At 44.6% G+C, this 23,722-nt stretch overlaps 2 protein-coding genes across 2 annotated transcripts; both read right to left on the reverse strand.

Annotated features, from left to right (window-relative positions):
* Window positions 1-1,560: 1,560 nt before the first annotated feature.
* LOC149285167 (lactase/phlorizin hydrolase-like) lies at window positions 1,561-15,497 on the reverse strand. The gene is made up of 17 exons (XM_089495714.1): window positions 14,933-15,497; window positions 13,431-13,501; window positions 12,618-12,698; window positions 11,619-11,724; window positions 11,353-11,431; window positions 10,392-11,067; window positions 9,406-10,051; window positions 7,389-8,948; window positions 6,726-6,994; window positions 5,964-6,254; window positions 5,029-5,227; window positions 4,251-4,453; window positions 4,046-4,155; window positions 3,418-3,552; window positions 2,888-3,108; window positions 2,059-2,295; window positions 1,561-1,799 (listed from the first exon to the last, which is right to left on the reverse strand). The coding sequence occupies exons 1-17, from the start codon at window positions 15,495-15,497 to the stop codon at window positions 1,561-1,563; spliced, it is 5,688 nt and encodes a 1,895-aa protein (XP_089351840.1).
* Window positions 15,498-15,985: 488 nt separating this feature from the next.
* LOC149285168 (zygotic DNA replication licensing factor mcm6) lies at window positions 15,986-22,056 on the reverse strand. The gene is made up of 17 exons (XM_089495749.1): window positions 21,959-22,056; window positions 21,277-21,423; window positions 20,771-20,881; window positions 20,300-20,549; window positions 19,659-19,824; window positions 19,234-19,379; window positions 18,927-19,077; window positions 18,674-18,815; window positions 18,382-18,523; window positions 18,063-18,170; window positions 17,799-17,954; window positions 17,546-17,674; window positions 17,303-17,464; window positions 16,928-17,060; window positions 16,639-16,803; window positions 16,211-16,350; window positions 15,986-16,105 (listed from the first exon to the last, which is right to left on the reverse strand). The coding sequence occupies exons 1-17, from the start codon at window positions 22,054-22,056 to the stop codon at window positions 15,986-15,988; spliced, it is 2,466 nt and encodes an 821-aa protein (XP_089351875.1).
* Window positions 22,057-23,722: the final 1,666 nt, after the last annotated feature.

Raw genomic sequence — 23,722 nt, forward strand, 5'->3', positions numbered from 1 at the left:
GACAAGACTTTTTTGGTGATAAGTGCTTTAGAAGGTGTCACAGATACTTTGTATCCAGCTAGAAGCTCCTTGTTTGATCAGATCGGACAAGGAAGTAACTTGAATGGAAACGTTGGCAGAACATTGAAAACCTTCAGCTTTGAGAAAGAAACTATGAACCAAGCTCTTCTCAGATAAAAACCTTAAATAAAACTTTACATAAAGAGCATTTTGTAGCCTTTTGGGTGGTTTGGAGGCACAGAGCTCAGGGATACGACATGGCTGTGATGGATGGGGGCCACCATCGGCCTAGACCGAAGTCTCTGGCAATTATATAAGCTCATCTTTTTGTTTGGTGCATTCGGTGAATCTTGCAGAATCCTTGATAAGCATGCCTCACGGCACTCATTTCTTTAAGCGTTTGTATTGTTGAGCTGAAAAGTGCTCTTTTCCACCCATTTTTTGGAGATGAGTGAGTTTTCTGGTTTGTCTCGTCCCTATTCCAATCTATTCCTCAAATCTCTTCTTCTTTCATTAACCAGCTCTCTTTATCTGCATACCCTCATCACCAAAGTTTATTTATTAAATGTTTCTTTTTCCCCTCATCAAACATTTTTCCTCCACATCCCCAACATTTCCTCTCGTCTCCTTCTCTAAACCTCTCATATCCGCCACCTTCTTCCATCTCTCTGAAAATAAACGGAGAAGTTCTCTCTAAAGCGTTGGATCACGTTCGTTATTTCTGTGGCAGAACTCGAGCCCTGAATGCCGATAACTGTGCCTAAAAATATCTTTTATATTCTATATCAGGGGTATTGCGTAGTGCAATAAAATGATTTGGTTTCTCGCTGATAAGGGCAATGAATAAGCACATATTATCTAATCCTCCGGTGAGAAGGTCGTTCTCTTCACATGTACCTGCTCAGCATCGAGTGAAGACTGGAGCCAAGTCAGCTCTTCAGACAATCAGGACCCCTTCTCTTATTGTTAGTTATTCTACGTAAGGGATTCAACCCCCGTCCCAATCACCAATTCCCATTAAATTTTTTAAAAATGACCCTAAAAATGAAATTTGCTAATATTCCAGACAAAAAGGACAATTCCCCTTCTTCTTAAGATCCTTGCAATAAATACATCTTAATAGTTAATAGTTTTCACCACGGAAGATCCATTGTTAGATTGTTCAGATGGGTGAAGCCAGGAACCCACCATCCTAGCGACCCTTCTATGACCTTTCCATATGAAAACCATATTGACCAGTTTGAACGAAAAGATATTCTGACTTGTCACCTGTATTCAAGCAGGAGTTTCAGCCGCGAGAATATAAATTGGGTTTCTCAGATATCATTAAATACAAACTCCAGACTCTGAGGATCTCAAGATCTGCCCATTCGCTCTGAAGTTGGGCTAAAACCTTTGAGATTCAGGGAAAAACCTGATTATCGGTTCACAAATGCCACGGACAAAACAGGCATTGAAATGACAAAAAAAAAGGAACATGTAGATTCGGATTGACCGCTTAATATTTATTGCGAGACTCTTTATTTGTAATTTTAGATGTAGTCATTGAAATAAGACGGTCTAAAATAACTGTGATTTCTTAAATTTCTTTTTTAACTTGCTGTAAAGAACAGAAAGCAAGACAACGCCTGAAACGGCGGTAATTAGAAGCGAAAATTCCACGTATAAAGCGATCATGGCGTCCGTAGTAGAAATCGCTAATCCAAGGAAGTCCACGGTTCCAGTCCTGTCGTCTTCTGCGGGCCCCGTGATGGGATCTGTGTGGCCCCTAGTGGTTCCGGTTGGAACTGCAGACGTCCCTGGAAGAATAAAAATGGGTGAAATACTCAATAGGTGGCAATTGCATCAAAAGTCTTGGTAAAGCCCTGCCCCCACCCTTAGCCACACCTCCAACCACACCCCTTAAAACAAGGGCCCCTCTTTGTCCATCTTAAATGGTAGAAAGTAACAATATAAAGACTGCATGCCAAGAGTCTTACTAATGTTTGGGGTATAAATACTGGAGCGCATCGCCCGGCTCTGAGAAGAGTTGGAGCCGGACCCCCCTGTTTCACGTACCGTCCGGCTGCGGCTGGAGGCAGGAATGCGGCCCCTCCGCGGGATCCGGGAATCCGTTGCACTGGATCAGGGTTCTGTAATACTTTGTAGACTCTTTCGGGATACGCGGCAGAGAGGGGTCCGAATAGTTTGTGTAATACAAGCCGAACCGCTCGGCGTACCCTGCCGCCCATTCAAAGTTATCCATCAGACACCAGGCCGTGTAGCCCCGCAGGTCCACGCCGTCGTATTTCGCAGCTACAATGAAGTAATGCGTTTTTTTAAACTGTTACTTAGTAATTGTAACATTCTACCCCTGAGCCAAGAATCAAAAGGAACAAAAACAAATGCAAAACAATATTCCAAAAATGACTTAAATAACCCGCGGGAGAAATCCCCATCTTCACTCGCTGTTACCGAGTCAAAGCCACCAGAACCCACGTGAGAAACTGTGGCCTACTCTGTACCTTTAGCTGCGAGGAGATCGAGCGTCCCATCACTATTTATTCACTTAATGCCAGGCTATATGGAATTTAGAAATGGGCTATAGCAGGGCTATATCCAACCTGCGGCCCTCCAGCTGCTGCAGGACTACATTTCCCATCCTCCTGAGCCAGCCCCTTAGCTGAAAGAGAATTATGGGAGATGTAGTCCTGCAGCAGCTGGAGGGCCGCAGGTTAGACGCCCCTTTCGTAAAGAGGAATAGATATTGAAGCGCTCTGTGAAATACTTTAATATGCATTAAATTGCACAAAACCAAGCAAGCTGAAAAATCCCCAAGTAGCGATCCTTCCATTTACCGAGGAATACTAGTTACAGGGGCCGTGAATTGTAATCTGTCGCCCGTTACCTTTCAGGGCTTCGTTCACGTAATTCTTGTAGTAATGCTCCCTCCACTTGTCGTTCAGGTTGGTTCCACGTTCAGAAATGCCATTTTCCGTTACATAAATGGGGGGGTTGTTGTATTCGTCCTTTATCCAGTTTAATATCCTTCTAAAGCCAAATGGGGTCACCTTCAACCAGATGGACCCTGAGCCGAGCCAGCTTCGGTCTGTCATGGGGTTGACTCCTCTGTGACGTATCAGATATAAATTCAGTTTAGTTTCTGTATTTTTACCGGCATCTAGTTTTTCATGCTCCTCAAACACCGGTTTGTGGTTTACCTTATGGGTTGTTGGGTAATTTTTGAGATACGCCCTGCTATGGGGTTACTGAATTAATTTGCCCTTCATACCACAGCCAGTGTTAGAAAGCTTCATGATGTGATTGTGGTTGACTTTGAGATCAATATGCTTCAGAATTTGGACATTTCCCCCCAGCATTCCGTAATACATCACTGATATAAATGGGGATTGGTTATTGCCATGTCCCATTTCTTACCTGTCTGCATCATATGACTGCACGGATTGGGGGAAATGAATAGGGGAGGCCAGGATGGTGGTGTAATGATTAAATCCAAAATAATCGTAGGTCCCTTTAATCCTCTTCTTCTCGCTTTCAGTGAATTCTGGCAGCCTAGCGTGCAATAAAATGTAAAAATATTAATAGCGTATTTTCATTTGTTAAGAAATTTCATTTGTTTTAATGGCCAAGTTCTCATCATCTAGAGCTACAGATACAAATACAGTGAAGGGCAGACTGTCGGGTTAAGGCGAGGTGGTGGTGATCGTGGTTGGAAACCATTGGAAAGACCTTATGTCTCCTTAATAAATGAATATTAGATTAGCATTAAAAAATGGCGATTGAAGGCGAAAACTGAAGCTTGGATCAGGAGATCTAGAGAACTGGAGCATGTTGTAAGGAAGGAAGACCACCATGAGAAAGATAGAGTGACAATGTCAACAATCAGAGAAGAGCTTTAAGAAGGAACAGAGCTCTGCGCATGTCGGATTTTGAAGTTCCATTCTTCTTGATATGTTTCTCCAGCTCTGGGGTCTGCAAAGAGAACCTCTAGGGTCAGTATTTCAGTTACAGTGAGGAGCAGGAGAGAATATTGAGAACATCGTACCGTGATGTTGCCAGTCCTTGAGCGAGGCTTCTTTCCCTGATTCTGGATTTCATGATTTCATTATAATCACCGTTTTTGAAAATTGGGTTTGCAAACCAACCTCCATAAAACTAGGGCATAAAATGGAGAATCAAGTGTTTAATTTTTTTAACATCTATTCACAGGCATATTTTATCTACTGCCTGTTCCCATGTTGGCGACGTACCATCATGTACCTCCTAGCTGCATCTATATCTTCCTGCTTATAAGGATTCAGAGGTTCTGCCCAGTCGGAGTTGATGGTGATGGATATGATGCCCCCTTGTCTGGCTCGGTAGGTATCGTTATACAGATGCCAGGCCTCTGCGTGAGCTTTTATTAGGTTATGCCCAGCTACGTAGGGTGCTCGTCCAGGTCTTGAAAAAATTCCTTAAAATAATGAGAAATGGTAAAAATCTCCACCAAGTAACTTCGCATACTTTAATGAAGGTAAATTCCAATGGATTATGGAGATTTCCAATGAAGAGCTCAAACACCCTGCTTTCCGGTTACTCTTACCCTCAATACAACGAGCTAAAACGTCCAATAAATATGGGTGGCCTTGATTAATAGTAAATAACTTGATGAAGACTCGTTATTTGGCCCAGCAGGCAATCACATTGATAGTGATCCATTGGGATTAGCTATAGATATATTTTACCAATGATGTCATGGGTGGTCTCACATTCACTTGGCCAGTTTGGGTTGGCAGAAGTTTAATATGTGGAGTGATAATTACCATGTGTGCTCTGATTAAAAGTATGTAGAACACCATCTAGGTTTAAATATCCCAGATAACCAATATTGCATTGGTTGTCCAAATTTCCACCTTTTTCTGCCATTTTGTATTTATGATGATGTTGCCTAATAAGTCCTCAGTGATAAATAGGAATTCTTGGTAATTTTAAACATAATCACATATAATTTATATGCCATCAGGTGTTATGACTCTAGGTTGCCCATACCTGGTGCTGCTGAACCGTACCCATAGCCAAGATTGGCGATGATATACGGTTCGTTGAGAGTTATCCAGAACTTGACTTTGTCTCCCAGTCTCTGGAAGAGCAGCTCCGAAAACTCCTTAAATCTCTGCACGATGGTTTCGTTCTCCCAGCCTCCGACATCTTGTAACACTTGGGGGAGATCCCAGTGATAAATGGTTACCTGAAAATAAAAACCTCATGTGTATAAATAATTGTTTGGCCTCTCTGCCACGTGCCTGACATCCCAGTCTTTTCGATTCTTGTACGACGGTCATCAAAACCTGATTTCTGTCTTGGAAACTGGGATTGTGAACTGGAAATCCGGGTTTAAGAGATCTCCATTGTTCTAAGAGGTTGTACTTGGAAATGTCTTGGCTTCTATGAACGTGGCCCACTTGTCCACTAAAAAAGCTCCATCTGCATTGGGAACTAAGAAACCTAAACATATATATTTGGTGTTCATAAAAACGGGATGTTACGATGACTGCTCTAATGATACAGGCATAAGGTGGGCTTTCTAACACACATCTAGGACACCGTCACATAGGCTTCTTTAATACAATAAATGTAATATAACTCAAAAGTTACTGATTCGCATTACAAAGCGAAACGTGCTTTGAGCAAGGAGGGCTCGATGTAGATTTTGTCTCCGATAGGTGAGTGAGGGGGTCCTTCGATGACATCAGACAATGTCAGCCGGACCCCAAACATTCTAAAAATCACCAGGGAGAGAAAATGTCATCCCCTAAGTCAGGATGTCTCTGCTGATAAGTATTTATACGTTTTTAAAGCACAGGAACGTGACACAAAACACCACAATGTCTTCTCATATTGGCATAGGGGGTCTCTTAGTTTTGTTTCTAAATGTCTAAGGTGGTATCTGTGCATTTTTAGAGGGACGTTAATTGAATAATTACCTGGGGTGTGATTCCGGCATCCAGAAGAGCATCAATAAGTTTAATATAGTAATTTAGCCCTTTTTCGTTCACAAACTTTGTTGTCCCATCTGGGAGAACTCGCGGCCAAGAGATTGAAAATCGGTAGTGTGTGACCTTGAGATGTTTCAGCAAAGCTACGTCGTCCTCAACTCTGTTGTAGCTATCGCACGCCACGTCTCCGTTTTCATCATTCCCAATTCTGAACGGAGAATGGGCAAACTGGTCCCAGATGCTCAATCCCTTACCATCGGCCCTCCAGGAGCCTTCAATCTAGTGATTTACATATAAAAAGGATAATTGTTTAATGTCTCTTGGACACAACTCTTACAAAACATTTTTTTCTTAGTAATAATCTGCTCATAAATCATAAATCGACACTAACGTTCACCTTGCAAAACTTTTTTGCGCGTTACAGGCGAGGGTATGCAAACCTTTTCAGCTGAATAGACCAAGGTAGCCGTTATCATATGGCCGTGGTATAAACAATAGGATACATAACCCTTAATTATCCAGAGGGACCATCAGACTCTCAAAATGTTATGTAAAATGCACTGCATTTTGGGTCATATTTCTGGAAAGCAGTTTTGGTGCATGTGTACAGTGTAGAGCAATAAACAAAAACATTCCATTGGTTTCCATAGCGCTCCTCATTTACCTGAATTTCCCCCAGTGAGCGGTTTTCTACAATGCGCCTACACCCTTCTTATCCGTACTTCTTGTTTCATTCTACAAAGTCCCTACCTGGTAAGCTGCAGACGCAACGCTCCAAGCGAAGTCTGGACGGAATTCCCCGTAGATAAACTCGTCTTCTTCGTCCAATGGGATGCCTTTGTTTCGTACAACTTCCGCATAGTAAATGGCAGAGCGTTTTGGGGTCCTGGGACGGTTGGGGTCCTGGAAATCTACATGGTGCAATCCAAACCGCACAGTGTACCCCAGAGTCCACTCAAAGGTGTCCATGAGGGACCAAGCTGTGTATCCTTTTAGATTCACCCCGTCCATGCTGTGTGCTGAGCAGATAGAAGTTGCAGAGTATGATAAGATAAGATAAGAGTATCTATAATGTTGGCCAAATTGACTTATCGGCATCCTCTCCACCTCTGATGCTTTATCTGCATTTCCCTTCTCTATAACCTACTCCAACAATGCATATTCCCTCTCCTAAACATTAAAAATGCCCCTTTTGACATGTGCCTTGCTGCAAAAACTTCACTGCTTCCCATTCATCTCACCATCTTCAACAAACACCTCCATGGAACGCACCAACCAACGAAATATTAAACTGAGGTCTTTTCCTTGTGGAACAGACGTCTTTCACCTTGGCGGTCTAACTCATGTATTCAAAATTCTTTCCCTGCACAAATCTCATCCGTATCAACACCCCATCTTTTAAAAACCATTTACCTTTTAAAGCCTCGTCAATGTAAGTCTTGTAGTAAAATATCCGATTGAAGTCATCCAGGTCAAGGTTATTATCTGTGGCCACCCCATTCTCAGTGATATAAACTGAGATATCTCCATATTCTTCTTTTACCCAGTTGAGCAGTCTCCGGAGTCCCCAGGCCACCGCTCTGTGGCCATTAATTGCCGTTGATGGCCAATTAGCGTTTATTTCTTCTGCTATATCCATGTCATCTTGGAAAGACGCTGGATTGAGCCTAGCGGTTTTGTGAGTAATTGTCTTCGTGGAATAGATGTTTATACAGAAAACATCAGCCGTTCCTCGGATTTCTGCTTTCTCTTCTTCTGTAAAAACAGGTAATCTGGAAGAATGGAGTCCCTGTAGGTCACTTTTATTTGCCACTTGCCACTTCATGACATCCGGGTAGTCACCGTTTTTAAAGATCGGGTGAGCAAACCATCCCAATGTAAATTGCAGGTAGCGGTCGGCTGCTTCTACGTCTCTCGGGTCTTTGTGGTTTTTGGGTTCGACCCATTCTGTGTTGAGGCTGAGAGAAATGACGCCTCCTTGGCTTTGCCGATATTTCTGGTCGTAGGTGTGGTACACCTTGGCGTGGGCTTTTAGCAGGCGGTGAGCTACATTGTAAGGTGCGGTACCTGGGTTGTTGCTCATTCCGGGCGGAAAAATACCCAAACCGTATCCCGCTGTGACAACGCTTTGCGGCTGATTAAAGGTCATCCAGAATTTGACCCGATCTCCAAAGGTATTAAAACAGAAATCGGCGTAGCTATGAAATGCATCAGCCACCAGGTCATTCTCCCAACCGCCCAAGTCTTGAAGTGCTTGAGGCAGGTCGAAATGGTAAAGAGTTACCATAGGAGATACGTTGTTTGCCAATAGGCCGTCAATGAGTCTATTGTAATACTCAACCCCTACGTAATTAGGGGTTCCTTGGCCAGTTGGAAAGATACGAGACCAAGACAAGGAAAACCTGTAGCTAGTTACCCCTAAGGACCTCAGCATGTATAGATCAGCATCCAGTTGGTGGTAACTGTCACAGGCAATGTCCCCATTACTATTGTCAGCAATATTCCCTGGAACGTGAGAAAACGTGTCCCAAACACTAGGTCCTCTTCCATCGGCATTCCACCCACCTTCGACCTGATAAGCCGAGGTTGAAACTCCCCATTTGAAATCATCCGGCAGCGTGGCGTGGAAATACATATCTCTTTCAAAATCACTCTGACCTGAAAATTTCTCCCATACGACTTTAGCCTTTGAGGGAACTTCCGATGCAGGAAGAGGTGCTGCCTTGTCTCCATGTGGCCACTCTGCCCCAGGAGTCAGTGCCTTCTTCTTCTTCTTGGTCTGCGGGAAACCATTACTCTCAATAATGTTAGAGAACAAATACGCAGATTCTTTGGGGGTTCTTTGCCTGTTTGCATTTTCAAAATCCACGTAATGTAACCCAAACCTCTGGCTGTAGCCATCAGAGCCTTCAAAGCCATCCAGGAGGGACCTGACAATGTATGAATTTACTGACACACCATCGATGTTGACAGCTGTAAAGAAATAAGAACTATATATATCAGAAGATTGGCTGCCTCTGTATACTACTTTACTTATCGTAATTAATCACCTATATTTTTAATACATTTATCTCTATATATATGTTTAGATACTTCTAATGTTCTGTAGGTGAACCTTCATTTATATATTTATTCCGCCATTATATGGTTAATAAGAGGGAGTATAGAGATACAGCTTGGAGTATTATATATAAAGTGGGGAATAATTCGTATCCTATTAATTCTTGTAACATACGTAGAATCATTGATAGCGGCGGCAGAAGAGTAGCTCCTCTAATGTTATCTTTTTTATTAATTTTTTACTTATTAATTATTTAAGACAACGTGAAGATAATCTAAAGCTTTATTCAATTCCTTTACTGTGGTTGCAGTACTTTTACGGTGTTAATACAAAATATAAGTGATCGTATTACATAAAGTGTTGCTTTACCTTTTAAAACCTCGTTAATGTAGGCGGTTAAGTAGTCCATTCTGGCCACGTCATTAAACGCCTCTCCGTCGTATGTTGTCGGCATTCCGTTCCCAGTTATATATATTGGAACGCTGTCTTTTGCATATTCTTCCTTCACAAAGTTCAGCAGCCTCCTGATGCCCCAGGGGGCCACCCTGATCCACGGAGAGGCAGTTTCAGGCCACGAGGGATCCACGTGGGCTGTGAAGGCCCCAATATTATGGTATTCGGGATCACAGCTGGCGCTCTGGGAGGCGTTGACCAGCCTGGAGGTGTAATGGGAGATGCCAAGGAAGTCGGCCGTGCCACGGATTTGGCTTCTTTCTTCCTCTGTGAATACGGGCAACGGGGAAACTGTGTTGGGGCATTGTTGGTGCTTCTGTTGTATTTGGGTTTTAAGAACCTCGGGGTAGTCACCGTTGATTAAAATTGGATGGGCAAACCAGCCAAGCATGAACTGAAGGTAGCGCTCTGCGGCCTTCACATTCTCAGGGTCAGTGGGCGACGCTGGTTCTGCCCAGTCTGAGTTCAGAGAGACCCCCACTTGGCCATTCTGTTGGGAGCGGTATTTATCATTGTAGACATGCCAGGCTTTAGCGTGGGCTTTCAAGATGTTATGAGACACCTAACAGGGAAACAAAAACACATGATAGCAATGAGGTGACCTTATAATAAAGCAACCACCAGCAGCAGCTTCCATAAAAATAAACTTGTTTAGACATATTTCTCTTTATCAGTGTGATAGTAATTACTACACATAACTATCTGACACCGCTTTCGACATTTTTATCCCTGCAGCTACATTTGTATAGCTTGGTTCTTCAATGTTATCATTATTGGAGGATATATGGATGATTTGTGGCCCCTACGTGCTTATTTCTTTTCAGCAAGAGTAAGAAAACACAAAGCAATTACTATATATATATATAAAAACCCAAACTTCAGTATTCTTTGATGATTTATACCTTGTAAGAAGCGTTGCCCGGATCCTTAATCCCAGGGGCATGTTCTCCAGTGCCATAGCCAGCATAGTTTACAACCCAAGGTTCATGGAAAGTGATCCAAAACTTCACTCGATCGCCAAAACTTCTAAAGCAGTAATCGGCATAATCCGCAAAGGCGTCAACAATACTGTCATTCTGCCAGCCCCCGAGGTCCTGCAAAGACTGGGGCAGATCCCAGTGATACAAAGCGACCATGGGCTCAATGCCGGAGTCCCGTAGGCGGTCAATTAATTTATTGTAGTATTTAACCCCTTTGGTATTCTCTTTCTCTTTAACCCCTGCTGGAAAAATCCTAGACCAAGATATGGAGAACTGATACATTTTGGTCTGGAGCCCGTTCAGAAGGTACACGTCGTAGTCGATCTTGTGGTAGCTGTCACTAGCCACGTTGGCGGTTGCGTTTTTGTCGGCGTGGCCATGCTGCCCAAACGTGTCCCATATAGTCTGGCCCTTCCCTTCTTCTTCCCAACCTCCTTCCACTTTGAAGGCCGCCGTAGATGCCCCCCACCTAAAGCCACTGGGAAAGGTGTCGTGCAGAAAGGCGTCTCTGTCCGGTGACGTCTGATTGGAAAATTTATCCCAAACCGTATTATACGACGAGCGAGCGGCTAATGGCTTCCCTTGTGGGTTTTCCGCTCTACAAAAAAAAACCAAGGAAAATACCAATGTAGCAAACATTCATTAAGCTTTATTATCATTCTTCATTGTCATTTAGCTCCTCCCACAGCTGCCTCTACTGACTCTAGGAAGCATTCGTAAGTACACTTCCTGCACATGCTCAGTATCTCTCCTGGTAAAGTCATTGAGGCGGCAGCCAATCACGTGTTTTCTTGTAAAATATCAGGGGATGTTCACTGAGGGGGGGCTCCTTCAAACACAGAATGCGGAGGGTGGGCTGCGTTGTGCGACGTTAATAGCTCACCTTTCCTGACTGACTGGTGGAGTATCTAAAAACCCGCTGACGTCATATCCTTTGAAAATTGCCCCAGATTTAACCACAGCTGCAAACAATAAAAACACGCGTTAGTTCTCATCCTACATATTTTCTTTAACGATAATATTTCTTCATTTAACCCTTTGATCCATCTACTTCTTTCCTCCAGTCCTTCAATATTGCCACATTCAGAGCAACTTCATACAGCGTTTGTTAGAATGGTCTGGAGTTTATTCCACAGAAAAAAAACTTACCTTCAACAACCTTAAAAGCCAGGATGTATCTTCCTTCTGCGTTTTCGGTATTACAGTCGCTCAGCCGTAAAGTGAAAACCATGACGTCCCGATCCTCCAAAATGTTCTGCAGAATAGAGCAACGTTACCGTCAGTGTCTTTATCTCTTTTTTTTTTTGTTGGGATTTACTTTTTTGTCACTAAATACGTTCTCTGTGGCATTGTTCTGGATTCTATCAAGTAAAAGAAGTTCTAAGAATCACGCCTATGGGTGCTAAACTAATCGGGGCAACAAGGGTCCGGCATTAAGGCTGTGGCCCCATCGTGAGCATAAGGTAGGGCAATAGGAGGAGCATGGGACAGGGCAGCTAGAGGAGCACAGAGCAGAGCAATAGGAGGAGCGTGGGACAGGGCAGCTAGAGGAGCACAGAGCAGAGCAATAGGAGGAGCGTGGGACAGGGCAGCTAGAGGAGCACAGAGCAGAGCAATAGGAGGAGCGTGGGACAGGGCAGCTAGAGGAGCACAGAGCAGAGCAATAGGAGGAGCGTGGGACAGGGCAGCTAGGAGAGCACAGAGCAGAGCAATAGAAGGAGCGTGGGACAGGGCAGCTAGAAGAGCACAGAGCAGAGCAATAGGAGGAGCGTGGGACAGGGCAGCTAGGGGAGCACAGAGCAGGGCAACTGGGGGAGCATGGAGTGAGACTACACAGGGACCTGTCTTTAGGTTGGTAATGGGCCCCACAATTTCTAAAGAGGTGCCCCATTCTCAAGGATTCGATGAAGTTCTATCAAACCGTTTCCTTTACTGACTTTATGGGCTTCGCCACTTCTTATAGTAATTGGTCATTAGGGGTCCCTGATGCCAAAACAAGGATTGCCCTCTGTACAGTAAAGGGGCTCAGGGCCCCTCATAATTAAACATAAAGGATCACATTGTATCTTGGAGACTTTCCATCCAGACTATATGACGAATCGAATAGCTTTTTGGAGATGTGGCCCTTTAAGGGGACGTTTGTCTTACCTGTTGCCCGTTGAAGCCCTGTAGCAGGTCGCCATCTCGACAATCGTAATTTACATTTAAAGCAACAAAATCAACCAACCCCTGAAACAATAAAAATGGGTTTTTAATTTGGCCCTTTATGCATTTACACCATGTTTTATTTTAGAAAGGATCATCTTACAATATAATATCCTCTTTCTGACATCATGACAATTGAGAAAGAACAAAATGCATACTTACTATGTTTTTTTGGTGTTCATAGAGCTTCTTTTCAGGTAAAATTAACATGTTATTTACTGGACTGTTTCTAGGAAAGTTTATTAACTTCTTTTATATTTTGTTTGGTGTTTTGTGTTTTTAATTTTTATTTTTTTAAAACTAAGATATAACTAAATAGCAACTCATTGTTTTACTTGGATAAAATCGTATCTTCTTGTATTAAATAAAAATATTTATTTATAATTTAGATAAAATAATATAAATTATATAAATATAATTTTTTTATGTGTGTTTAGAGCAAAATCTTATGTATATATATATATATATATATATATATATATATATAACCAAGAGATATTGATCATATCTCTCATATTATCTTTATTATAAATTGGCTAGTAATCAGTAATTAATAAAAATAAATTAACGAATACAAGCTGTAGGTGGTTTGAGTAATTCTTTCCGGATTTAATTCTCCTTTAATTTAATGTAATAGAAGGACGAAAATACTGGATAATATTTCCCACAATGTTTAACTGTTTAAGCACCAGTGAGAAAAATGCTTTGCACACCCACCCCTGGCACTCAGCTCATAAGAAATCCCATTTATTTTACCAGGAATGAGGGCCTAAGGGCCAGGCAGGCGCCCAACGTGGCCGGATCCAGAGCAAAGGACACTTTTCTACCTGAAAGGCAAGCAAATATTTGACGGTTACATAAATAGACGATAATATGGTACACAAAACACGCTGAGAGGGTGGTAGAAGAGTGGAAGAGCCTCCCAGTAGAAGTGGTAGAGGGTAATACAGTGAGGGTATTAAACATGCTTGGGATAGACGTACGGCTCCTGAATCTAAGACGAGACCAACGACTGATTACGGTTTGAGTCTTTACAGTAGGAGAAACGGGTGACTAGACGGGGGCCGGATGGGGCCGATCTGCCGGCAGATTCTATGTTTCTGTTGTGCCAAGACTGTGATATTTATTGTGTGGGATCTTCCTATAACTAGGAGAGCAGGATCTCCTATATTTTCCAGGGTGTTCTCTCTGGACCTTTCTCGGACCCAAGCTCTTTAGGGATAGAATCTTGGGCTACCAGAGTTCCTCTTTTGCTTCTCATGTTTCTGGTATCCGTGTTCTTCACGTGTGACTCTGGTCACGCTGAGGATGCCCCACATAAAGATGATGTAAAGGACCCCGGGACGAGCCGACGAGGAAGGCAGGAGGCAAACAAACCTACAAACAAACTCAGGGGTCGTAGCCCAAGGTGGCAACCAAAACATGCTGACTTACACCCTGATCCACGTCAGAAACCATTCCCGGCGAAGGGCTTATCGAAGCAATTACGGATCTCAGATATCGCGCTCATCGGTAATATATTTCTTATCAGACTCATAAGGTATCACCATCTGTTATTGATACTTTTATCAGACGTAACTTATCTACGTTCAGAGTTCAAGGTGAATTCTTCTGTCACTTTGTAACAACCACAAAATCTTTATCAGGATCGATGAAGTAACAGATTGCGTAAATTACCGTATTCGTACTCCTTTGATTAAAACGACACCCTGTCCCTTCTTATAAAATGTCACGATATATGAAGTCTACGTGTCGTTATTTATTAGAAAGAAGGATTTTGGAGATTATTCCACACCGAGAACTCTGCCGTAGGAGTTTTCTTTATAAGTAACGCTTGTCCAGATTTTCGTTGGGCTCGTTAAGATCATCTCGTCACGGCCCACGGATTCCCCATTAAACTTGGGCCCCTGCTGGCATATAGAGCCCACGAGTCCCTTTGAGTCAGACCAGGATTTACCCCTTCGGTATTAGTGTCCAAAAAAAATGACAGATATAGAGATGAACGAATACCATAATGGTTTAAACGCTAAAACGCAGGTTTAGGAAGGCCATTATCTGTGTAATCTTGATTAACGCATGCGCCGTACGCCATAAAAAGATTCTGCGGATGTTTGTTTTCAAAAGAGGAGCTTCCAGGAACAAAATTTTTTAGATGTATCAATGACATATTCCATGCAATTGACTGAACTAGATTCATATATAATGAAATCCATAAAATAAATCAACCCGCCGCCCAACAATAAACCCGAAGTCCTCACCTTGTGTGGCGTATTTGCTGCGATACAGCTGGCGAGTTCTCTCGTGCGCTGCGATCACAGCCTGCAGGGTTTGGGGATTTGTTCCGTCATCCGACCAAATATTAAAAGTAATCCAAGTGTGAACCAAATCCCCGAAAACCTTAAAGGCGAAATCGGCGTAATCTACGAAAGCATCAGGTGAGCCGGTCCGGTCGCGCCACGGACCTCCCTGTAAGATCCCCACCGGTTTAACGTTGGCGTCGACGAGACGCCGGAGAAGCTTCCGATAGCAGAGGACCTGCGGCTCGTCGGCCTCGCGATGGCCGCCCTTCAGGAGAACGCTCGGTTCTAGATTGACTTTATAGTGGGTGACACCAAACCTCTGCAGAAAGGCAAGCTGGTCTTCAAATTCCCGCAAGACACCTTCATGACATCCAACGATCGGCTTCACCTCGTTAGAAACATCCCCGCTATCGCTCGGTAAGGGCCCGGCGATCGCAAGGAGGTTTTCAACTGATTTCAAGTTAAATCCTTGGCACAGATAAGGGAGAAGAACTAGAAGGATCCCTGTCCGTCCCGGCCCCATGGTAGACACAATGTATCCCAGGACAGTGAAGAAGGCATTTATACTATAACTAAAGCCATAAAAAAGGAGCATCTGACCTGCTCTGTGTACGGTTCAGATAAGAATACTGCTGAGATACAATGTATTCGGTGATAAACAGACGCCAAGACAGGAAAACAATTCATACAACTTAAAAAGAAGGGTTTTATGTGAATTATTCCATTAAGATTTTAATATTTTTAAACAAATCTACAGCATGTATACTTGGTACAAAAATACAAACATATAAAAGTCCAGCTTGCCAGGCTTTGTCACAGATCTCGACCTTGTAAGATGTTTTATTCAGACTAAGTCCAGAGACGCATCGCTTCTAAGAACATGAAGCGGTCGTATCCCGTGAAGGTTTCGGGGTCCCGCAGCGCGGTCGGCCGGACCGAACCCGAGAAACCGCGAGCCAAGCTTGCAAATAAAAGTCATTTTATGCGGAAAGCACGCAGACCGCGCACGCTCTAGTCTTCCAATATATAGTTGGGGTTCACAACTAAAAACGGGTCTTCGTCTTTAGGAACGTCTTCATCGCCAGCCTGACTTCTCAATCCGGTGCCTGAAAGTTCGATTAAGATTTGGTCCTGGCAAGGTGGGGAAAAAAAAAAAAGAATGACGTAATCATAAGTTTGTCCCTTTATTTCCACATTAAATTTAAGGTACAATTCCCCTTTTCAAGGTTTACTTACATAATGTACAAGCCTGTGTATCACTTTTTCTATGATCTGTTTCCGTTTAACCAGCTCCTCTTCAGAGTCAATCTCAGCTTCAATCTCCTTTAAATACCAATTGATGAGATCGCTTTTCTTCTGGGAGGAATCGTCGTCCTCTGGAATAAAGAGGACAATTTCTTGCTACAAAGTCTCAAGATTTCGCATCCACGACACAAACAGCGATAAGACCGGCTGGGGCTTCGTTTTTATGAATTATATACTTTTTATACATTTGGGAATTCAAGTCCAGCAACACACTGTGGTAAAACCAATTGACCCAACAATTACCCACTGATCATACCCTTCTAAAGAAATCAAAATGTATCCGCACCAGATATCAGAGAAGCATTAGCTGTCAGGACTGTTTTGACCCATACGATTAGTACGGAAGAGAAGCCACTGACCTTCCAGCTTCCGCAACTCCAGAACCAACAAGTTAGAAATGCGTTTGTAGTCGGCAAAGCTGAGGCGCAGGGTGGGCTTGGCGGCGGCATCCTTTGCTTCGTCGCCTGCTTTTCCGTCAATGCCATCCACGTGACCGTTTACGCCATTGGGAATTCCGGCATCTCCTACAACAAGAACAAGAAGCCGTCACTGACTACTATCTATTAACAAAAATCCTAAATCTCACAAGGAAAGATCATCTCTGGGTCCAATAAAGTTAATAGGGGAGTTTGATATCCGCTCTCTTACCGTTGACCCCGGTCTGAACATCTTCTGCCGCTTCGTTTTCATCGTCTTGGTACAAGTTGACATCAGGCGTCTCAACCCGGATGATGGATTTGTTCAATAACCGGAAGGCTTCCTTTACGTGTTTTGGCTGCACCTATGGAACACGACCAAGAGGGTTAAACAAATCTCACCAACTTCACTATGCATCATGAAGGGCCAGGACTAGCGGACTTCCCCCTGCATAATGCATGGTATGAGAACTTAATACATTGTACAGGGCCGGGTCTGCCCCTTCTTGTCTCAAACATTTAGTACCTTTAAGAGCAATTACAGTATTTTGAAGCTTCCCCATTCTTTAAAGTCTGCGTGGAGATCCCCCCCCCCCGTACTACTGACCTCATCGCTGCAATGCATCCGCGCCATGGACTCCGACAAGCGAATCATGCTCTCCAGCTGCCGCACGGTAATCCTCCAGGCAGATTTTGCCACCCCAGAGCCGTCTCGCTGACGCAGCCGCTTGTACTGCTCCACTATAAAGTCCTCGGACTCTTTAGAGATCTGTAACAGAAAGACACCGTAAACAAAAAGAACCCGACGGCGGAGGAAGACGGGACTACCGGGGGCTTCCCGCGAGCGCACCTTTGGCTTGAACTGCCTGGCAAACAGCAGATATCGTCGGACTTCATCCAGGGAATAAATCCTGTCTATCGATTCTTCGATTCTGGAATGCAGGTCCACAATACGCCGAGCGATGGCGTAATCCGTCACCTGGAAGAACGTATCGATGACATCATCAACCGCCGCTAACATTGCGTACGGTTCTCTACGAAGCCCGTTTCAAACCACAAACATATAGAGATGGCGGATACGTAAATAAAAAAAGGAAGCCCACCTCATTGCACTCGTCCACCAGAATGAAGAACAGATCAAATCTGGACATGATCGGAGCAGACATGTTGACGTTCTGTTTGAGAGATTTCGATCTGTCGTAACGACCTCCGACGGGATTAGCAGCCGCCAGAATGGATGTCCGGGCATTAAGCGTGGCCTGCAGAGTAAAAAAAAAAAAACAAAAAAAAAAACAGCTCATCAGGAAAAAAGCGCCAAAGGTACAGTATTCAAACCCCAAATCGTTGAGAAAGGGGAATATCTTTACCTTGACGCCCGCTTTGGTGATTGAAATGGTCTGCTGCTCCATGGCTTCGTGGATGGCCACCTGATCTTTAAGATCCATCTTATCAAACTCATCGATGCAACAAACACCCTGAAAAGTGAAACGAAACTTAACTGCTAAGTACTGGAAGGCAAGAACAAGACAGAAAGAATCGCACAAAGCGCTCTAGAAGTTTCCGAAGGTTCTAATATAAATACAAATGAAAATCCAGAGGTGCGTTCAGACTATTCTTGGGACGCTCTGCGGTGTTTGTAATCCTCCAGACAGCAGGTGGCAGCAGAGAGGAGGCTGGGATACTCACGTTATCGGCCAGCATCAGAGCTCCGGCCTCAATCACAAACTCGTGGGATTCTTCATCCTTCACAACCGCAGCGGTCAGACCGGCTGCGGAGGAGGCTTTACCGCTCGTGTACACGGCACGAGGGCTGAACTCCTCCACGTGCCTAAAGAAAACAAGACAACGTTCACAGCAGCACAATTTACTGTACCAGGGGAGGCACAACTGGAGACATCGAGGAAGAACCTGGTCACGGCAACGCTAAGGTGGAGAAGTTATCCGGCAAGCGACTTTTCAACTATCAGGCTCTACTTACTTAAGAAACTGACTCTTAGCGGTACTGGGATCCCCGACGATACAGACATTGATGTCTCCACGCAGTGATGTGCCTTCCATGGTTGTCTTCGGGACACCCCCAAACAGCATGAGTAAGATACCTCTCTTTATTTCGTCGTTACCTGACAAGCAGAGCGCTGGGTTAGCTCAGTACATTGCGGGGAGTCCGTATCCCAAGCCTTAAAGGGAACCAGGACTAGCGAGAGTGACAGATCTCAACGCCGTCGGCTCACCGTGAACAGTCGGGAAGAGGCTGGTGCACAAGTGGTGGTACAAATTTTTGTCTTGGCTCATCTCAAACACCTTCTCCCATTCCTTTACGGACATCTGGTTCTTCAGGTTCTCTGCGGTCAAATCCTCATCGTGGAGATCCTTCCCACCAAACTGAAACAAAAACTCAGATCTAGAGACTGCGGACGTACGACGGACGCGGTTTAATTTAGGGTTCGAGTTATAGCCCTTTTAAAGGCTAGGTGAACAACTATGCTGGGGCCCAGGAACTTTGGGGGCTAAACACGGACGTCACGGTACATGTCATACCCTTGGATTTGTCGGGGAGACGTAACACGCAAGGAAGACCAGCTTGTAGGTCAGATCCCTGACACCGAGGGCACGCAGGCCGCGCACTCCCTCCGCTTCGTATCCTTCTCCGCCGGCCACACGAGAACTGGTTTCCGCGCGAACACCTACAAGGGCAACGTGACGGCTCAGAGTTACACATTTTTAATGATACTTTGTAACAATGACAAACAGAACGTCTGAGACCGAGCTGTTATCTGCATCGAGCCAGACACTACGATAACACAACCAGGACAGCAGAAGGGAACGCACCGGCTAAGCTAAAGTGGCCAAGTTAACTAACCGGTGCTGGTTTAGAAAGCCATTTAACGAGTTAGCGTTCCATTAACGGCCACAAACTACGGGCAGCATGTTCTGCGGCGTGGAAATCCCACCATTATCTGTACCTGGGGTTGCGAGCTGTGTTATATCAGGCACAACTATTAGAGATCCGGTGAAGTCACAGCGATCACCGGCCTGACACGATTCCACGGCCTCCGCACGCAGAACAACCTCAAGGCTGCGTGGAATACTCCCCCGCGGCAGCTCTGCCTGCGTCTCTTGGATGCGTACCTGTAGGGAAGAGAGAAAAAAAAAAAAAATATTAAAATCTTCTCAAAACTGAGCAGAAACAGGAATTTTAAATTAACTGCCAGGCTACGAAGGAACCACTAACCAAAAAGTGTATTTACAGCTAAGATTTAATAAAATCACAATTTATGATCTATCTACTAAATGATGTTCTAGTTCGGGGCACTAACTCTCCAAACCTTTCATCAGAACTCAGGAAGCCAATCTACTTTCACCTCTTCTGCGAATGGAAACAAGGCTGGTCTTAATAGGAGAAAAGTCTCCTCAATACCCGATATTTACCAAAAATGGCAAAATAGGAATCCATTTCTAGCTTGAGATCTTTCAAATCCAAAGCACGGCTCACGGGGAACTCTCTCAAACATTACGACATAAGAACACTCCGGAGAGATTAGGGTTCCGTTATCTTATCAAAGATATTCTGCTCTTTGTTCCCGATCGCGCTTTCTGCGATTACCTTCTGGAAATCAACAAATCTGGACTTGTTGGTGTCCAACATAAACCGCCTCCTGTTGGCGCACACCGGGTTCCTGCAGATACTCGGCTGGGTGTACTTGAACTGCTGCTCCACGTCCCTGACCAGTGTCTGGCAGTCCAGACACATGAAAGTGCCGCTGACGAGCTCCGGGTGCACGGGGTGGGTCCGCACGACCTGACCGCTGATACGGAGCAGGGATCCGATGCGCGGGGTGGTCAGCTCCCTGATCCTGAGAAAGGAACGCAGGTCAAGCAGGGGCTCCACAAGTCCTCAGAAATAATTACTCCCCAATGCTATATTCTGCCTCGGGATTCTTATGTCCCAAGTGCATTATTTTACATTTATCAACGTTAAACTGCAACTGCTGCACTCTGGGCCATTCTTCTGATTTCCTTAAACAAAGATATAAATTGGAAGCCGCGTCACGATAACACAATCCATCCTCCTTACTTGTGTCTGGTGGGAAGATCTTGAATGGCAACATAAAACTCCTTGTTTTGCGGGACGTTTCCGTGTTCTTTGGCGAACGCCCTCACTGCTCTGCACAAGTAGGGATACACTCTAAAAACGGGGAGAAGAGTGTGTTAACGCCAACGCATTCCCGGATGGGATTTATTTTATGTCTAATACACTGCTGTGCATCGTCTGCATAAACCGTTTCCGATTATGAAACCCTAATGACGGGGGACGCCAACCAAGTACTCCAAACAGAAAACCTTTATTTTAGTCAATTGACTTATTAATACGTTATAAGTGGGGATCTGAGTCCTTTAATGACCAACAAGCAATCGAGGTTGGGAAACACCGACACTCCAGAGTACGCATTGTAGTTGGGGAAAGGATGCGTTACATTTATTCTTTGTTACTTTGTATCTTTAATACAGGGACACGTGTCCCGTGAAGACATGTACGTGACACGGAGGTGCGTGAGCCGTCACACGAGACGTGTTCTTCACCTGTAGAACTCCTCCTGGATGGTGGTCGCCAGCTGCTGATTAAACTGTTCCAGATCCAGAAAGCTGACCAGCAGGGTGTTTCTTTCCGGGCGAACCAACTCCTCCGCGTCGCTCTGGTACTTCACTTCCCCGTCGCCGCCTCGAAACCTGAGGGTTTAATATAAAAGCGGTGCGTCAGCATCGCCTGGCATTGTAACGGTTAACCTGCACAATAGCATTTTTTAGGACTTTAATGCTGCACATCGATAAAAAGAGCAGAATTAATCTTTACCTGCGCATGGATGCCAGGGAAAGTGAGCCCAGCCATATTAACCCTTTGGGGCGTACTGACACTGGGTAACAAGTTATCCCTATTAAGTACCAATCAGGAATAACCAAGTTAACCCTTGCGGCAACAATAATATCTGAGTACACATTAACCCTCTGGGGCGCAGGGTAGGTGAGCGCAGGCATATTAACCCTTTGGGGTGCAGGGTAGGTGACACGGGCGCATTCAGGAACTGTCAACATGTTAACCCTTGCAGCCGAGCGCCACATATTAACCCTTGACGTAACAACAGTGCCCTATACTCATGCTAAACCTTACAGTAACAGCGGACTGAGTGGCACACTATACACGTCCCCGCCATACTTAAGGGCCCAGACACACGACAGCTAACTGCTTCCCCCGCCCGGCACTCACTCCTCCAAGAAATCCTGGAACAGCTTCTGGCACTTCTCCGCCACCTCATCCTTGACCTGCTGGGCAGCCGCGGCCGCTGCGGGTTCTGTCACATCCATGTTTCGGCGCACAGGCAATGGAGGCCGCTACACCGTCAATGCTGCACTTTCGCGCCAAACGCTTGGATCACGTGCCCAATTTCGCGCCACTCCAAGGCAACTCAGAAAACTTTTGTTCGACCAATCGAAAGTTCTGAGTGACAGCAGTGGGCGGGACCCGGCCTTGGGTTTACTTAACTCTCTGCCGGAAAGCTTTGCTGCGGTTACGTACGAGGAGCGCCATCTGGTGGATATTGAAATGTATTGACGCGTGTGCGCTCTGTGCACCGCTGTATGGGGGAACTTATATCTGTGATTGGAGCAGCCTCCAATATATTATACACATATGTAGAATTATTTTATTATCATAATAACTTTAATAATGATATGTTTTTTTTAAAGAAAAAAATACGATTTCAAGTGGAACATCCTCCCAGCAGAAGTGGTAGAGGGTAATACAGTTGAGGGAATTGAAACATGGGATAGACATACGGCTCCTGAATCTAAGATGAGGCCAACGACTGATTAAGGTTTGAGTCTTTACAGCAGGAGAAACGGACCACTAAACAGGGGCCGGATGGGGTCGATCTGCCCGCAGATTCTATGTTTCTCTAATTAATAATATTATAGTTTTGGATGTTCCCAGGTATGAGCTTTACGTGTCACACGTGTGTGCAATTCGGACTCATTGCTGCCTGTGAAGTGATCCCCCCCCCCAATCCCGGTGCCCCTCTCTACACCTTGATCCCCTTTTCCCCCACCTGATGCCCCTCTTTTCTAGGAGGTCAGAATGTTTGCTGGGTATGAGGGTATCGCAGGGTTCTACAGCCCTAAAAGCCCCCGAAAATGTGTATAGAAACAGCAGGAAACGGCTTTATAAATTAAACGGGGTAAATAAAATAAATTACATCTGGTGGTCACAAAGTTACATAAAAATGCTTTTGTAAGTTATGCCCCTCCCCAGCCACACCCTCAACACCCTTAAAACAAAAGGGGCCCTCTTTGGCCATTTGAACTATTGGAAGATAGCCCCTCCCCTGTGTGCAATATGCCCCACCCCCAGTAAATACCAGGAGGAGGAGCAGAGAGGCGGTCCAGCGCCGGCTCGACGTACGGCAGAGCACATCCGGCTTAAAGATACCGGCGTTCTCTTCTATATACAAAATAGCAGATGTTTATGCGATTTTGTCGATGACATCATTGAAGTGAATTATAGTCTTTTAACTTGCATCATTACAAATATCAGAGCCCCCTATTGGTCAGGACTTGGAACAACAGACAAATGGCACGCGTTGCGGACACAGGAGGAACGCACTCCTATTGAATCCAATGGGGGCACTTTCTGCACATGCACACCGAGAGGATCGTTAACTCTTTCATGAATCCCTTCCTTTTGAGAGCAGGAGATGTGTTTGGCCAAGCAGCCTAGGACCTCTACAGCCTATATGGGGTTAATTATAATTTAAAGAGACAAAGCGCGTGCTATGGCTGGAGCGTCCCTTTAACTTTCCCATAGTCTGAAAGAAACATTGTAATAAATCAGGGCTATCTGCTTCCCGCACGCGTTACAGGGAATAACGGATTCTCTCTTAAGTAAAAGGATTTTGACATTTTGGTTGCAGGTACAGCGTGATATCAAAGCGGCGTTATTTACGGAGCTCAGAAATATGAGCGCGTTCCGAGAGCT

This window comes from Sceloporus occidentalis, unplaced genomic scaffold, assembly GCF_023333645.1.
Source record: "Sceloporus occidentalis isolate IW3139 unplaced genomic scaffold, rSceOcc1.0.p SCAF_83, whole genome shotgun sequence".
Lineage (NCBI taxonomy): Eukaryota > Metazoa > Chordata > Lepidosauria > Squamata > Phrynosomatidae > Sceloporus > Sceloporus occidentalis.